Here is a 15,666-nt window from a genome sequence, read left to right on the forward strand (position 1 = left end):
GCGACGTTTTTCGTTTGTCGACCTCACGCCGAGACGTGTGCGCGACACAGCCAGTCGAGGGATAAAAGAGCATCTAAACTCGGTACATGTATCATTTCCTTCTATCCGGTTGTCCATTGATGCCGGGATGACTATTTCTTAAACAGCCGAGTTTTCCGATGCTGCTGCTTTTCAAACCCCAAACTCCCAAGACATGCGGTAAAGGAGTCGATGCACCAAGAGCCTCCCATTGCTCAATTGTCAAACGTTGGTTCCAAAGAAATAGGCCGTCGGCGCGTCAAACTGGTGCCACGGAAGCCAGCTCCCGCTCCGCCTGTGGCTGCGCGCTGGCGTTCCGCTCAGATAACGGCCTCCGCTGCTGAGTTTGCTCTCTGGCGCGGCCCATCTGGCCGCCGGCAGCCAAGGCGCTGGCGTTGGCTTTGGTCTTTTTCGACGCCTTTTTCTTTTCCAGTGGCTTGTCGAGCCCTAGCCTGGCATCGGCATCCTGCGCCTGCTCAGCGAGGTGGTTGAGCCCTAAGACCCGGCACATGTCCGAGTACGTTTTCCCCTGGGCGGCGTGCTGGTGGAGCTTCTCCTTACCGGGGATCATCTGCGCCAGGAGATATTTTGAGTTCCCGAAGCGATTCTCCACGGTCATGCTCGTCTTCAGGTAGTTGTCCACCACGTCTAGCCAGGGAAGCAGGCCGCCCTGGGCCCGGCTCCTGAAGCAGCTCGGGTTCTTCTCGGCCGCCGTGGCAATCATGGCGCCGTCCGCGCCAAACTCGGCGGCCAGCTCGAGGCCCTGGTCCCTGTCCTCGACATCACCATTCATCAGACAGGCGATGCCAAACTCGTGGCAGACATCGGCCACCATGCGCAGCTGGTCCCGGATTGCGCGCTCGCGCGGCCGCATCGGCGTCGTCCGGCAGTGGACCGTGAGGCCGGTGATGCCAGTGGCGCAGAGCCTCCTGACAAGGGCCTCGGTCTCGGCGGCAGTCTCGAGGATGCGGATTTTAACGCTGATGCCAATCTCGTGCTCGGGCGTGATGTTCTGGACCAGGGCTTCGAGGATGGCGCACAGCTTGTCCGGCGTCTTGAGCAACGCCGCGCCCATGCCGCCGCTCGTGCTAAAGGGCTTGGGGCACCCGGCGTTGACATCGATACCGGCGACGTGTTCCGCCACCATTCGCGCGGCCTGCACCGCCCGCTCGGGGTCCGCAGTGCCCATCTGGAAGATAAGCCTACTCGCCTCCTTTTCCGGTAGGATTTTGAATATGGTGCTCTCCTTGGCGTCTGCGGGTGGCTCTTTCTGGCCTTGGGAGGATACGCGACACCATTCAATCGTCTTGGAGTGTTGGTTGAAGCGCTTGGTCGTCCCGATCATGGCGCGGTCGACGGTTTCGGGCCCTTTCGACGTCGTCGAGGTTAGCGATGGCGGAAGCCAGCAGAATAGGGACTCATGGATGGAGGGTCATATTTGACTAACCCCAGACGAGATCTGCGCCATACTCGAGGGCCAGCAACCTCGAAGGCAGCTCCCCCGAGCGCACCATGGGCGCGAGAACCACCTTGCCCCGGTAGTCAACGCCCCGGGGGGGAATGGGGACTTGCTTGGACGGCAAAGTCATGATTCGCCTGGAGATGGCAGAGAGCATTCCGCGGGCACAAGGAGTTTACATGTCGCGTCTCGCAGGAACCGACGCCAACTCTCTGTCTTGAGAGTGAGCCTCGTCGGATGAACCGAGTGGCTTGGGCGAGTCTAGAAATTCCGTGCTTAACTAATCAAATTGAGTCTGTTTATCGATAAGCTCTCGCTCCCTGCGGAGCCGTTTCTGACCTCGAGCCGTGTGGGTCCACGGCGGAGCCCTGATTCACGGCCACGGGCTCTGCTCCGACGCAACGCCAGGGGACAAGACCACGCACTGTGTGTACTGTACTGTACTGTACAGTACATTGTCAGCCGGGACAATCAGTGCTGCTGCGCTATGACGTCATGCTCAGAGAGTACTCCAGGTACCTGGAACACGGACAAAAATGGACAAATCACAATACAAGCCCATGAGATGAAACGAATGGAGACGCTGCCGCCACAAAGAATTCGTCTGACTAGGTGCTGGCGCCTTCACCACTTGCGCATGCCCTAGAGAAAGCCGATTGCTTTGTTTCATCGACTGCAAATCAAAAGCCACCGCAAACCCCTAGGATGCTCCACGTTACGCTGATTGTTCTACGAGTCAAACGTTTGAGTCAGGGCAAGAGACAAAGCAGAGTGTTTGCTGTAGCACGGAGTCCAAGGCAGGTACTCCGTACTAAGTAGGTACAGGGGATGTGAGATGCGAGCAGTGGACAAAAGATGGAGGCCTCGGCGGCTCAAGTTATCAATTGCCCGTTGTCTGTTGCGGTCTTTCATCTCGGTCACTGCTGCCAGATTGCTTTCGCGTCCGGCACCAAGTACCGTGGCTGCCAGATAGTTACACCGGGACTGTATCCGTACAAACGCCAAAATCATGTTTGCCATTCCAGCGCAAAAACTTACAGAGTACGCGCAGCCGAAAGGGGAAACCGCCGCACCGTATACTGTGCTGCTACTATTGCCTGGCTGGCCCATTTCCCGACTGCAAAAGAAGCTGCCGAGTCGGTAATGCCCCCGGCTCCCACCTGCAGCAATAGATAGTAAGTACTGTACCTACTGTAATAAGGTGCTGTTCAGAGGTAAGTTAAGGTATGCAGCTGGTTGGCGTGCCATTGTCGGCGGACAGGAGCCCTGCGTATCCCCACGGCAGGTACTCTGTACAGCATGGCCTAAAATAGAGCACGGGCACGCTGTAGAGAGACTAGCACTGCAGGTGCCGTGAATTGCCTTCCAGCGCGTCCCGTGCTCTCCCCCCCGCGCCAAGCGCCCGCCCCGAACAAGGCCAGCGTGGTGGAACTAAAGGGTCTCTCAGGGGCCACCCTTCCGCCGAGCCTGTGACCGCCCCATTCAACGTACCGTCGTCTTTCATCAGGGTGTGGGCTGACCGTCAAAGTACAACCAACTCTCATTATTCCCGGAACCAACCTCTATCTCGTCTACATACGTACAATCAACCCCTTTGATTGCTTTCCGCCCTCGCCCCGGCCATTAAGCTCGACCGTCGACGCGCTCGAGACATCTATCTGACTTGACGCCCGCACCACCCGCGGCCGCTACCCCCCTCCTCCCCCAATGACCACGACTGCATGAACCTCTCCTCATCGCCCCCCCGACCTCGCCATCAAACTCCCGAGAAGCCACCCGTGGCACATCCCCGCTCGTTGCTGCCGCCTACCAGCGTCTGGCCGCGGCCAAACATCACCCGGCGCCAGGTCAATGACGTTCTCGTCTGGCCGTCGTCATGGAGAACGAGTCGCCGCTCACGGCAGATGAGAGCCGCTCGTCCAGGCGGGGTCGCTTCATGGACAAGCTCTTCGGCGGCAAGGAGAGAAAGTCGTCGGAGAGCTCTCCCAACTCGCAGGCCGCCCTCGACGCCTTCCTGCACAGCCCGGCCGGCAACCTCGAGATTACCCATGCGCCCCCGCCCCCGCCCAAGCTCGCCAAACTCGACACCACAATCACTCGCTATCCCCAGGCCTTAGCTGTCAATCAGCAGGCCCAGCTGAACCGGCCCGTCGCCCCGGGCAAGTACGACCCGATGCCCCAGAAACGGAGTCCGCGGCCCAACAGAAAGGGCCTGGTAGTCAGGTTCGCAGACTCGTACCCCGATATCATAGGTGAGGGCGGCGATGAATCCGAGATGCCCGTCATCGAGATCAGAAAGCACAATGTGCCCAGGCGCCCTCTTGCTGCCTCGCCCCGCGCTCCGATTCGGACCCCCGCTGCCTCTCCTGGCGGCCCGCCCGGCGCCGCCTCTGCTGGCGTCAATGACGACTTCCAGCCAAAGTCGCTGGCTCGATCCCAGACGGGATACTCGTCCATCTACGAACCCGACAACGACCCTGCCGAAGAAGCTCCTCGGGGGGCCCCCCCGACCCGAAACAACGCCGACATGCTTCTCCCTGGGAGAGCCGCAAATGCGAGGTTTCTCGAGACTTCGGACAGGGCAGACGAGAATAGGAGGTCATTCATCGAGGTACATCGGGCGCAAATGCGCAAAGCAGAAGGCACAGCCTTTGCCCAGGCGTCCCGCACTGCGAGTACGGCGTCTCAGCACGATGGGGTAGACGGCGACCACCCGGCGTCCGGCATGGCGGGCAATTCGCTTGGCAGCGTGCGCCGGCGACTTTCGGCCTCGCCCGACGTGCGGAGCAGACAGGTTCCCGTCTTGTACAGCCCAGCAGCTTCAATTACCTCGAATACATCCAGCACAGATCAGCAACCGCAGTCATCGCAATCAGCCTTCGCCGCACCCCCACCGGGCATGGGGCCGTTCAACGGCAGTTCTCCGGCCGAGACGCCTCTGTCTGCACGAATGGCGTCGGTGAGGCTACGCGATGCTGGCAACCTGCCAAAAGACGACGCACTGAACATCTTTGTGGCGAGAACAAGGCATCTCTTTGAGCTGTTCCGGCTGCATGCCGAGGCTGTGAAGCCGCTCACGACGTGCTCTCTGAGAGAATGCGCACGCGGCGGACTATGGTGGTTCCTGAAGGGTCGGATGGGCTTGGAGTTGGCCATTCGAGACCGCCCGAGCTCGCCCAAGTCGCAGATGCAGAACGAACTGGACAGGCAGCAGGCCTACTCCAATTTGGCAAAGGGCTACTGGCTCTGCGAGGAGGCAATACCAGAGATTGCCGACGCCCAGCGGCTGGCACCGGATGGCGAATCCGCGGGCGTCGTGCAGAGCCTGATTTCGGCCCTGCGCAAGCTCTCGCAGTCAATGAACAGGAACGGCATCTTGCCGCCCGAGGAGCCGTTCCTGCCGCAGACCATTGACAAATCCATATGGCTCGACTACCCGCCCCTGAGCCAAGACATTGTCGCTCTGCTCTCGGGCAACTGGGGCTCTGGGCTGACGGCGATGCAGCACCCCACGTCGTCTCTACAACTCCTCGACGCCTTTCCCCTGGGCGACACGGCGGAAAAATTCAACTATGCGCGCGTCATGGCGGACGCGTACCTCATGGAGCAGGGCAGGGAGACGCAGAGGGTTCACTTTCCCTGCATCCTGTCCATTGTTCGGCCTCAAAAGGAAAAGGGGCTCGTTTTCATGATTGCGAGCCAGAACGGCAGTGTCCAGCTGGCGGTGCAGGAGAACAAGAATGCGGGCCTGACGTGGGATGACGTTCGCTGGCGAAACGACGCGTGCAACCTCGACGTCCGGCTGCCTCGAGGATTCCGGCTGGCCGTGCAGCTCAGCCAGGTAGACTACAGGATGGTCTGGAACATGTATGACTTTGGGGCCAAGATCCAGGCGACTCTGCGCCCCCGGAGCGACGAGCTGGTCGTGTTTCGAAACAGCCTGCGGTCGTTTCAGTACCTCGAGTCGGAGCCTCCGAGCAGGGCTTTCCCCAAAGAGCCACTGCCCCGCTGCGAAGTGGCATTAATGGAGAAGATCTACAAGGAGAGCGGCCCGGCCGGACCGCGCACTTGGCATTGCGGCTTCCGCATCGCCGTCGCCACCGGTCCCCTGACGAGAACGGTCAACGGTGTACAGCACAGCTTCTCGCCCTCGTTTCCCGTGCAATTCGGCTTCTTTCGCGCCGAGGGGGACGCGCCGGCCCTCTCGGTCAAGTACGAGAGCGGCCGGCAGAGGGGTCGAATGGTGTTTATATTCGGCGACGAGAAAGAGAGGGTCTCGTTCCAGTCGCTACTCACCGGGACGGCCCTTAACCACGACGAAAGAGTATTCGCCGACATCCCCCTCAAGTCGTTTATGATTTCGCAAAGCGTCCGGGAGCCGATAGGCGTGGCACCGTTCAGTCGCATGCCGTGGAGGGCGGCAAGAGTGGTCAACGATGAGTTCTGCACCGGGGGGGAGCATCCCTCGACAGTCCTCGCGGACAAGCTCAAGGTGGTGCTCGAGTACCAGAACGGCACGGTGACGGACAGGGTCAACGTGGCGCCCGGGGAGCTGAGAATGCGGCTGGAGGTGTCCAACGCCAAGGTGCTGCGAGTGCTTCGGCAGCCGCAAAAGGACATGACGGTGTCGGTGTCGGAGGCGCAGGTGCCCAAAGAGCTTCCGAGGGACCTGTCAGACGCCATGCAGCTGCTCAAGGCCAGCCAGACGATTCGCAGCTACGAGTTCAACAACCTCAAAGACCTGCACGACTTCCAAGCGGCGCTGACGGGGTTCGAGGTCGTGTTTGACGGCCTGGCGGCGACGTTTGCCATTTCGCGGCGGCGGATGGTGGTGCCGATCCACAAGAAGTGGGAGGCGGGGTTCACGAGGATCCAGGTGGTGAGGCTGGAGGACAGGCAGGTGCAGCTGCTGGCCTTTTTCGAGGAGTTTCACCACGGGCACTGCATGAACTTTGTGCTCAAGGGCACCGACGTCTACGAAAGCTTCCACCGGGGAGGCAAGTCGGGCCTCAAGTTTGTCGACGCCAAGTTTCCCCTGCCGCGCGTGCCGGCGGACAAGGACGCCGACTTTGACGACATGGCGTTTGTGTGCCTCGACCTGCCGGACCTGCCGGGAGAGCACGACGACATTAGCATCATGTTTGAGAAGGAATCAGGTAGGCGGGGACTGTCTTGGTGTACACGGCAGAAGCGCTAACTCTGGCATCTAGATCGAGATCGGCTGTGTGAGTTATTGCCGGCTCCTACCAAGGGGTCGTCGAGAATGTCGTCACGACTGAAATGATTGCATTGCGATGTATGGGTGGGATTTGCAGGCGCAAGAAAAACACCGAGGGAGGAGGAGAAGCAATGCGGCAGCGAGGCAAGGTGGCATGCATGGCATGGCTAACGAGGAATTGACGGACGCACAGTTGTCACGATGGGCTTGATGACAAGGACAAATGGGTATATTTTGCCCCTTTTTTTGGAAGGAGCTGTCAGTGACGTAGTCCGAGTTGCCGATGCTGCTGGGGTTGCGAATGGGGAGGGGAGGACGCAAGTAGCTCAATGTCGGCATGAGAGGGCCGGTCGATGGTCTGGCAGATGATGCAAGCCATGCAGCGGCTGTGCGAGGTGGTGTGTTATGAAGCGCTGAGCAAACAAGAGGCCAGAAGCAGCTTGGGCTTTGGACAGGCACGTCAAAGTCTATACTGTAATTACAGTACGTACCTGTAGGTCCGCAACATGGATACAGGGTTGACGGCGGCCACTAAAGCAAGGACGAGCGAGTTTCAACGGCATTGTGTACAGGGCTGGAAGGGGGCTGGAAGGTGGGTGACGGGCGAGCGAGGCACCTGTCCCCCGCCTTGCCCGTTTGGGTAGGTACCCGTACCGAGCCAGGCCGGCTGGTGGCCATGTCGAGGCACCGGTTTTTTTTACAGTGGAGTCCCCCGGGGTGCCGTTGATAACCAGGCTTGGGGGCGGCTTAAGTCGACGTCATCGCCCGGGACTGGCGGCGACCTGTCGGTGGCACAAGCGACAAGCCAGCAAGGCCCAGAACAGGTTGATGCAAACAGGGCAGCGAGCCGCATGCCTCCCTAGGTGGGTAGGTAACGTGCAATCGTCTGGCGAGGAAATGGAGGGATTATTTCAGCACCGACGGAGCCCCGCACACGGGATCCCTCCCGGGCGCATGAAGAGAAGAATGGCAGTAATCACGGGGAAAAGAGAGGGAAAAGGGAAAAAAAGGAAATATGCAAGCAGGACAGGCTGGGGAAAAGATGGTCCGGGGATTGCTAGATTGCTAGATTGCTAAAGGTGTATCCGCACGACGGGTGAGGGGAAGGCCTCTCCGGGCAGGTTCATAACCAACAAACACCCCTCCACCTCTCTCGCTCTCTCTCTCTTGTCTGTCTGTCTCTGTCTGGCCCCGGCAAGCAACTCACCCGCCATTGCCTCGACTCTCGCCCCCGTGCACGGAGCAGAAGATTCACAGAGGGCCTTTGAAGCTGCTTTTCGCTGCGTTGTCGCTGCGTCGGCGCGCCGCCTCGCCATGGTTCTCAGCGGCCTCGTGTCGGTGCCTGGCCGCCGCAGGGCCTCGACTACCGGTGGGTTGCGGTTCTCTGAACAAACAAACCCCCACCACCACCACCACTACCACCACCACCACCGCCTCCAACTCCAACCCCAAACACCACCCATCACCATCGTCGCCATCACTACTTTCCATCCCCCACTCTCCCCGTCCCTCGCCTCCTCTGCACCCATCGCACGCACTCATTCTTTGCCTCTCCGAGAGCCGCCTCCCCCAGAGGCTGCCCGCACTCTCCAGCGCACGGCTCAACTGCGAGAAATGTCCGTTGCCGCCGCCGACTGCGCCCTTCGATACTGACTCCTCCGCCCCCCTACTCCTCGCTCGCTCCCTCTCCCTCCCTCCGTTGTCACAGACTTCGTTTCTTACCTATTCCGCGAGAACAAGCCACCATGTTGACCAACTGGTTCTCCCCTCCCGCAGGCAGCAGCCGCTCCTCGACCGATGACGCTCGCGCCGCCGACACGGATGACGATACCCAGGTCATGGAGCCCGACCAGGGCAACGGTGAGGCCTCCCCCCATGTCCCCGTGCCCCGTCGACTTGCGCCCTCGTCGCGCGCCGGGGAACCGAGTTGCCGCCCGCTGACAGGCAACCTCCTCGGCCGCAGTCCTCTCCCACATCATCTCCCAGCTACGGCCCGGCGCCGACCTGAGCCGCGTCGTCTTGCCCACCTTTATCCTCGAGCCCCGGAGCATGCTCGAGAGAATAACAAAGTTTGATGCCCCTACTCGCCTCCGCTCCCTGTCCACCCGCGCGCTGACCACCCTTGCCGCAGCTTCATGTGCCATCCCGAGATGCTCCTCCACATCCCTGCCATAGACGACCCCGTCGAGCGCTTCCTCTCCGTTGTCAAGTTCTACCTTACTGGCTGGCATATCCGCCCTCCGTTCGTAATCCCCCCAACCTGCCTCCCTTCCACCCCAGACGCGAGGCGGCCCGAGAATCACACTGACAAGAATCCTCTTGCAGAGGCGTCAAGAAACCGCTCAACCCCATCCTGGGCGAAGTCTTCACCTGCTCCTGGAACCTCGATGGCCAGCATCGAGCATACTACGTGTCCGAACAGACCTCTCACCACCCGCCCAAGTCGAGCTACTTCTACATGGCCCCCCATTACCACATCCGCATCGACGGCACCTTGAAGCCCCGGAGCAAGTTCCTCGGCAACTCGGCCGCCAGCCTCATGGAGGGCATCGCCTTCCTGAGCCTGCTCAACAGGGGCAAGGACCCCATCAAGGGAGAGCAATAGTCGGTGGCGTCCTTTACTCCATCCCTCCAGGTCCAACCAACCGCTTGCTGACTGGACTTCGCAGCATCATAACGCAACCAAACATGTATGCGCGCGGCATCCTCTTTGGCAAGATGAAGTATGAGCTCGGCGACCACAGCTTTGTCCGCTGCCCCGAGCTCGACTTGGTGGCCGACGTCGACTTTAAGACCAAGGGCTGGGTCGGAGGCACCTACAACGCCATCGGCGGCGCCATCAAGCGAGAGAGCACGGGCGAGGTCCTCTACGAGCTCTCGGGTCTGTGGAGCGAAGAAATGTTCATCAAGGATATGGCGGCAAGTATCCCCAGATGCTTCGTCATCTGCCATGCGCCGCGCTGACCGTTCCCATCCCCACGCAGACGGGCCAAAGGGAAATGTTCTTTGACGCAACCAGGTCAAAGCCCAGCCCACCGCAGGTGCGGCCCATCGACGACCAGGACGAGCGCGAATCGCAACGGCTCTGGGAAAGGACGGCCAGAGCCGTCAAGGAGCGGAACCACGAGGTCGCGACCGACGAGAAGACCAAAATTGAAGATCGACAACGAGAAGAGGCCGCCGCCCGGGCTCAAGAAAATGTCGAATGGCATCCGCGGCTGTTCCGGAGGGTCAAGGGAGGTCCAGGCGGGCCCGAGGAGGGCCAGGAGGACTTGGAGTGGATCATCAACTCGGCTGTGTAGGTGCTCAAGGACCCGGCATCGGCCGACATGCCCCTGACAGTGATTGTGCAGAGACCCGGCGGCGCCGCCCGAGAAGCAAGTCGAGCAGATACTCTGCATCTACCCCATCGTCGAGGGCCAGAAGCTGGGCCAAGACATCACCATACCGCCACGTAAGGCCGAGAGCCAGCCACCCGCCCCTGCCCCAGCTTCTGCTCCTGTCCCTGCGGATATTCCTGCGGACGTTGCGGCGGATTTTCCTGCGGATGCGGCTGCTCCAGCCGCTGCTGCTGCCCCGGCCCCAGCTCCGGCTCCGGCTCCGGCCGCGACGTCAAACGGCAAGGCGGCTGAAGAAAGCCTCATAGACTTTGGCGGCGGCGATGACGTGGTCGCTCCTCCACCTCTACAGGCGCCCGCGAAACACCAGCCGGACGTAGTGGAGAGCGCGCTCGCGTTGACGGGTAAGGCGCCCGAGGGGCCGCTGATTGACTTTACGCAGGAGATGAAGAAGGACTTGCCGCAGCGGGACAAGACTGCTTTGTAGACGCATGAGCTCGTCATGACGACTGGGGGAACTGGCGTTTTTTCTTTCCTTTTCTTTCTTCAACATGTTAAGACGGATAAACATGTTTGGCAGGTTGGCACGGTCAGGACGCAACGGCGCGGGTTCCAAGCCCACACATATGGGCCGGATATCACTGGCATACTGCATCTGCGTTTCCGAGTGCTACGGACTCTGAGCAACGAGATCAAGAGCTTCATTCAACCGGGGCACAAAGAGAGGGACAGACGTCCCGTCGACATTTTTTCTCATCCTTGCGCAAACTCGTTTCTCGTCTCTGGAGGAACTCGCAGTTGGATTCCATATCATGGTACACGACGAGAATCGTGGAGACACGGCACCGGATTTTCACTCCAAAATTTATAACCGTCCCTAAACAAACGCCGTTTAGTTGCAACTAAGTGCACCGTTCCCGAGTCAATTACACACACACACGGAGTAAATCGCACCAGCCAGCCATGGAACTCATCATCTCCGCCTTGTCGGCTCGGGTGTGGGGGAACGGCTGACGCTCCTCTCGTCGCGGCCGCGCAGCTTCAGCCACTTCTTGGTGCTAAGCGTCAGGTCGCGGTCGAGCTCTTCGCTGGGGTCCTTGCGGTGGATAAAGTTACAGAAGCCGCCGCGGACACAGCCCTCGCCCGAGTTGAGGCGGCAGCAGGCCTCGCGGAAGTCGGTGACGGGGCTGAGCTCGCAGTAGATGGGGCGGCCGGCGTACCACCTGCTGTTAAGGGCGTCGCAGGCCTGCTGGGCCGACTCTTCGTACTTGAAGCGGGCGTAGACGTTGCCGATGAGATCTGGGGCCGAGCGAAGAAGAGTTAGCCGAAGCTGCCCGCGGCATTTTCGTAGCAAAAAAGAAACCCGGGGGGCAGAAAAACGCACGGTCATTGTTGTTGTCGCAAACGACGAGCTCCTCGAGCTCGCCGTACTTGCACAGCTCGCACCAAATGTCTTCGTAGAAGGCGTCGAAGTGGTTCTGTAGCTGTGAGGCGTTCATGTGGTTCTTGGGGTCGAACGAGGGGTTCTGGTAGAGGTTGGGCATGAGGATGGTCTGGCTATACGACGGCTTGACGTGCTTGCGGGAGCAGCGGTCGCCATGGCGGCAGGCACCTATTTTCTTGAGGTTTCGCACGCGCGACGTCAGCGAAAAGGCGTGTGTTGAAGCGTCTGCGGAGAGACTCACAAAGTAAAAGGAACAGTTGACCTTGTCGAGCTCGGTGCCGAAGATGGAGGCGAGGAAATTGGCCATGTTTTGAAGAACTGATATCAGCTAGTATTGCTAAGTGCACTATGAGGGGGGCGAGCGCGGTGGCGTGGCGGGGGGGATGGTGACGGAGGCGAGAATGGGATAAGGGCTGGTGACGGGCGCCGATATTTGGCGTTGCTCGAGGAGGAGGACCAAGAGCCGGGGATAGATTTGGTGGACGCGACGCAGCCTTGCGCCACAGCGATGAGGCTGGATCACGTGTGTGTGGCTGATTTGTCAGTGGAGTTCTCGCTCTCACTCTGTGTTTGTCTTGTGGCGGGAAAAAGTGAACAAATGCAACGCTGAGCATCAATGATGACCGATTCGTCTGCCCGAATCCATAAAGGTTCATGATCTCCTCAAGAGTCAGTCATGTGCTCGTCCTCTTTTGCTTGCTGCATCTTGGCCTGGACAGACTTCCACGGCCATCCATCCCCTCTTGACCGAGAGGTGGCCAGCCTGTCTTTAAAGCTAGTCTGGTTAGCGGACCAAAAAGAACGTTTCATCCAGAAACGTCCAGTAGATGTCATCAAATATGAAAGCTCTTCTTCGCCGCCAGAGGAGGCCAGAAGAGCATTGTAATTAGAGCTGTGCCCAGGCAATCAGAGAGTGCAAGCAAGATGGCACAAAGGGGGCGCTGAGACCAACAGTGAGTGACGGCATGCACAGTGGACTCCAGGGACTCCAGGGACCACAACGACCCCTACCAGTCACTGGCTTTTGTACCTCGGTGGCTGCAGCTGCCTCAGCGCAGCCAATCAACGCCGCCCTTGGTCCACGCTTATTATTCCGGGGTCAATCCGTGCGGCTCATGCACTGCGACGCTTCCATGCCCACAGGCAACGCCTCGTGTCAGGGCCCCGTGGAGCCCCATCGTCGCCAAATCTCCCATCCAAAAACCTGATTCAGGGCCGCGTCCTCCTCCCCGGTTCCGCCTCTCCGGTTCCGCCGCTGGCTTGGGCGTTTGGGCCACGTTGCGACAACAACAGCGCACCCACCAAACCATCCGCCCACTGACGACGACGGACCACGGCATTGCGACTAGCCGACACGACCACGACGATACGGCGACAACGGCGACAACGGCGTCAAGATAGCTGGCAGCGGCGGCGGCGGTGGCCGTGGCCGGCAATGCTTTCGCAACCCCCATCATCACCCCCATTTGTCAGACCTCGCCGCTCCCCCCCTCCCCCTCCTCCGCCGGCGCGCTCTCCATGGACCAAGCCGACATACCGGCGCTGCTGTCGCGCCTGGCCAGCGACGAGGATGCCGTCCGCAAAATGGCCGTCTTCAAGCTGCAGACGTCCATCAACGACCCCGCCTTTGCCGACGTCTTCATCTCCGCCGGCGGCCTCGCCGTCCTGCGCCGCCTCATCATGGGCTCGGGCGGCAACACCCTCGCCTACGCGCTGCAGAGCCTGACCCGCCTGCTCGAGGTCGACATGGGCTGGGAGATATTCGAGGGCCCCACCGCCACCGACCTCGTCGAGCGGGCCGTCGAGCTCATTGTCACGAACCCCCTGGTTAATATCCTGAGGGGCGCAATGTCCATCCTCGTCGCCCTCGTCGGCCACTCGGAATCAGACGCCATCGGCAAGGCCCTCTGCTCCTCCCCCGGCACCTTTGGCTTCCGTGCCCTCAAACCTGCCGTTGCCGTCTACCCGCAATTCTTCGAGCTCGTCATCCAGCAGCTGCAGAGCGCCGATCACGCCCTGTGCGCCAATGCCCTCATGCTCATCAACGCCCTGATCCGCGACGCCCTCTCCACCAGTGCCGCCGAGGCCAAGGGCAGCGAGGAGTGGGTCAAGCTCGTCAAGCGGCTGCAGGACCTCGGCGTCGTCCAGACCGCCTACAAGCTCATGCAGAGCTCTGCGCTGCATGACCTGGCCCTCCCGATTCTCGAGTTCCAGTCCCTGAGCAAGGTCCTGATACGAAACTGGCGCGAGGTCAAGGTGGACCTGGAACGGCAAGATCACAGGCGCGCCTTGAAGGGCATCCACCTGGCGAGCGCGCCGGATCGAGCCAGCGTCAACGGAGGGCCCAAGGAGGAGCAGGCCGAGACGGGCAAAAAGGACAGTCGGAAACACAACCCCGAGAAGTGGAGGAGGCTGGGCTTTGAAACCGAGAGCCCCGCGCAAGAGTTTGACGCGACCGGATGTCTGGGCATGATGGACCTGGCAGAGTACGTCCGGAAGCATGAGGACGGGTTCCAAAAGCTTCTGCTTGAACAGGCCTCCAGGCCCGTGCTGGAGCGCTGCCCGGTGGCTCGGGCTAGCCTGGCCGTGACGACGATACTGTACGAGCACTTTGAGATTGACAAGGCGGACCTGGAGGACATCAAGGGCTACCAGGGCGCCGAGGTCAAGGACCAGGACGAGCTCTTCCGCCCGCTGCTGCTCCAGTGGTCTCGGCTACACACGGCGGGCTTGCTGGGCTTCTTTCGCATATGGAAGGCGACGGGCGCCGAGCAGGACGATTTCGACAAGGTAGCCGAGCTTGTGCGGATTCTGGTGGCGCAGGTCGTGGGACAGGCGAGCCGGACGCGGAACTTGTTGGAGGTGGAGGACGAGATACTCGAGTACGACATTGACCGGCTGCGCGAGGCGCAAATGGAGCTATTGGAGCTTGCGTTTGAGGACACTTGGGGCCAACACCTGCACCAAGTGCGGGAAGTGCTGCAGCAGGAGGCGCTGCAGTTTGTCAAGGAGCAAAGGGTGCGGTGCCTGCTACAAGGGTCGTGGTTCACCAAGCCAGCGTCACAGCAGCGAGAGGGCGGCGAGGGTGCGACCCAAGCCCAGCCCGTGGCGACGCGATGGCGGTTCGCCAAGCTGTCGCACAACCGCCGCCATCTGCACTACGCCGACTTTGAGGAGGAGATGGCGCAGGACCCCGGGCTGGACAGTCTGACGGAGCGGGTGGACCTGAGCACCATCAGCTCGGTCGTGTCCAACGTGTCGGTTCCCCACGACGACGCCAAGAGCACGGCGAGCGGCAGCACATTGCAAAAGGCGGCGGCGGGCAGCGGGCCCAAGGCGACGACCAAGATTACGATATACAGCTACGCGGACGGGGGCGGCGAGGGGGCGGGCAAGCGAGAGTGCCCGATCCTGACGCTGTGGCCGGTCAGCCAGAGCCTGGCGTCGGAGTGGCTGGACGGGCTGCTGATGCTTCTCAGCCAGGCGCCCATCACGGCGGAGACGAGCAAGCTCATCAACCTGGTGAGCGGATACGGGCTGAAGATGCGGCTCCTCAACGTGAGGATGGACTCTGCCTTTGACGGCCCGCCGCCGGGGGCTGGGGTGGTGCCGAGCAGGGCGGGACTGGACGAGGACTACTTTTTCGAGGTGTAGCCGTTTTCTTTTCTGTTGTGTCCTGTGTCTCATGTGTGCTGTTGTTTGATTTGATATACCCTTTTGCCTTTGCACCATTCTTGCGGGAAGTACCGGGACGAGGCATAGCGTTTTTGAGTAGACTTTGGCTAAGAGGAGCTGTGCCTTTCCTTTCTTTTCTGCGTCTTCTGTCCTCGTTTCCGAAGTGCTTGCGTGTAGGTATCCGTACGTTGGAGAGGGGAGAGGAGACGGCGGGATGGCCACGACTGTCGACGGATGGCCACTGGAGAGCAACCACGGCATGAGGTGTTGTCGGCCAAGGTGTCGCCATCCATGCATCCATCCACATATGGCGCACATACATTGGGTCCAAGATGGCGGTCAGGCGGTCTGGGACAGGAGGCTTTTGAAGCTTCGGTGCCCGACGACGGTGATTGGATCCACGACAGACGCATGGCGGCGGTATCCAATCATGTCTCGCCCGCCCCTCTGCCGTGCTTGCGGCTTTGGTGCAGGACGGGAGAGCATCTTGAGGCGTGAGACATTGTGTAGTTGG

At 60.6% G+C, this 15,666-nt stretch overlaps 5 protein-coding genes across 5 annotated transcripts; 3 read left to right on the plus strand and 2 right to left on the minus strand.

Annotated features, from left to right (window-relative positions):
* Positions 1-277: 277 nt before the first annotated feature.
* On the minus strand, positions 278-1,607 carry HRG_05647 (dihydrouridine synthase (Dus) domain-containing protein; the record flags this gene model as incomplete). Its single annotated transcript, XM_044864118.1, has 3 exons — positions 278-1,264; positions 1,307-1,386; positions 1,466-1,607. 3 exons carry the CDS (start codon positions 1,605-1,607, stop codon positions 278-280), a joined length of 1,209 nt encoding a protein of 402 aa, XP_044720650.1.
* Positions 1,608-3,353: 1,746 nt separating this feature from the next.
* HRG_05648 (uncharacterized protein) lies at positions 3,354-6,761 on the plus strand (the record flags this gene model as incomplete). The annotated part of the gene is made up of 3 exons (XM_044864119.1): positions 3,354-3,640; positions 3,683-6,633; positions 6,688-6,761. 3 exons carry the CDS (start codon positions 3,354-3,356, stop codon positions 6,759-6,761), a joined length of 3,312 nt encoding a protein of 1,103 aa, XP_044720651.1.
* A 1,679-nt stretch (positions 6,762-8,440) lies between these two features.
* Positions 8,441-10,520, plus strand: HRG_05649 (oxysterol-binding protein; the record flags this gene model as incomplete). Its single annotated transcript, XM_044864120.1, has 8 exons — positions 8,441-8,555; positions 8,659-8,764; positions 8,827-8,937; positions 9,021-9,299; positions 9,365-9,614; positions 9,680-9,993; positions 10,049-10,149; positions 10,282-10,520. The coding sequence occupies 8 exons, from the start codon at positions 8,441-8,443 to the stop codon at positions 10,518-10,520; spliced, it is 1,515 nt and encodes a 504-aa protein (XP_044720652.1).
* A 486-nt stretch (positions 10,521-11,006) lies between these two features.
* HRG_05650 (zinc finger c-x8-C-x5-C-x3-H type (and similar) domain-containing protein) lies at positions 11,007-11,784 on the minus strand (the record flags this gene model as incomplete). The annotated part of the gene is made up of 3 exons (XM_044864121.1): positions 11,007-11,332; positions 11,418-11,652; positions 11,719-11,784. The coding sequence occupies 3 exons, from the start codon at positions 11,782-11,784 to the stop codon at positions 11,007-11,009; spliced, it is 627 nt and encodes a 208-aa protein (XP_044720653.1).
* Positions 11,785-13,061: 1,277 nt separating this feature from the next.
* On the plus strand, positions 13,062-15,131 carry HRG_05651 (ELMO/CED-12 family domain-containing protein; the record flags this gene model as incomplete). Its single annotated transcript, XM_044864122.1, has 1 exon — positions 13,062-15,131. The coding sequence occupies one exon, from the start codon at positions 13,062-13,064 to the stop codon at positions 15,129-15,131; it is 2,070 nt and encodes a 689-aa protein (XP_044720654.1).
* Between the last annotated feature and the right edge of the window lie 535 nt (positions 15,132-15,666).

The sequence above is a fragment of the Hirsutella rhossiliensis genome (genome assembly GCF_020360975.1).
Source record: "Hirsutella rhossiliensis strain HR02 chromosome Unknown scaffold00005, whole genome shotgun sequence".
In the NCBI taxonomy this organism is placed as follows: Eukaryota; Fungi; Ascomycota; class Sordariomycetes; order Hypocreales; family Ophiocordycipitaceae; genus Hirsutella; species Hirsutella rhossiliensis.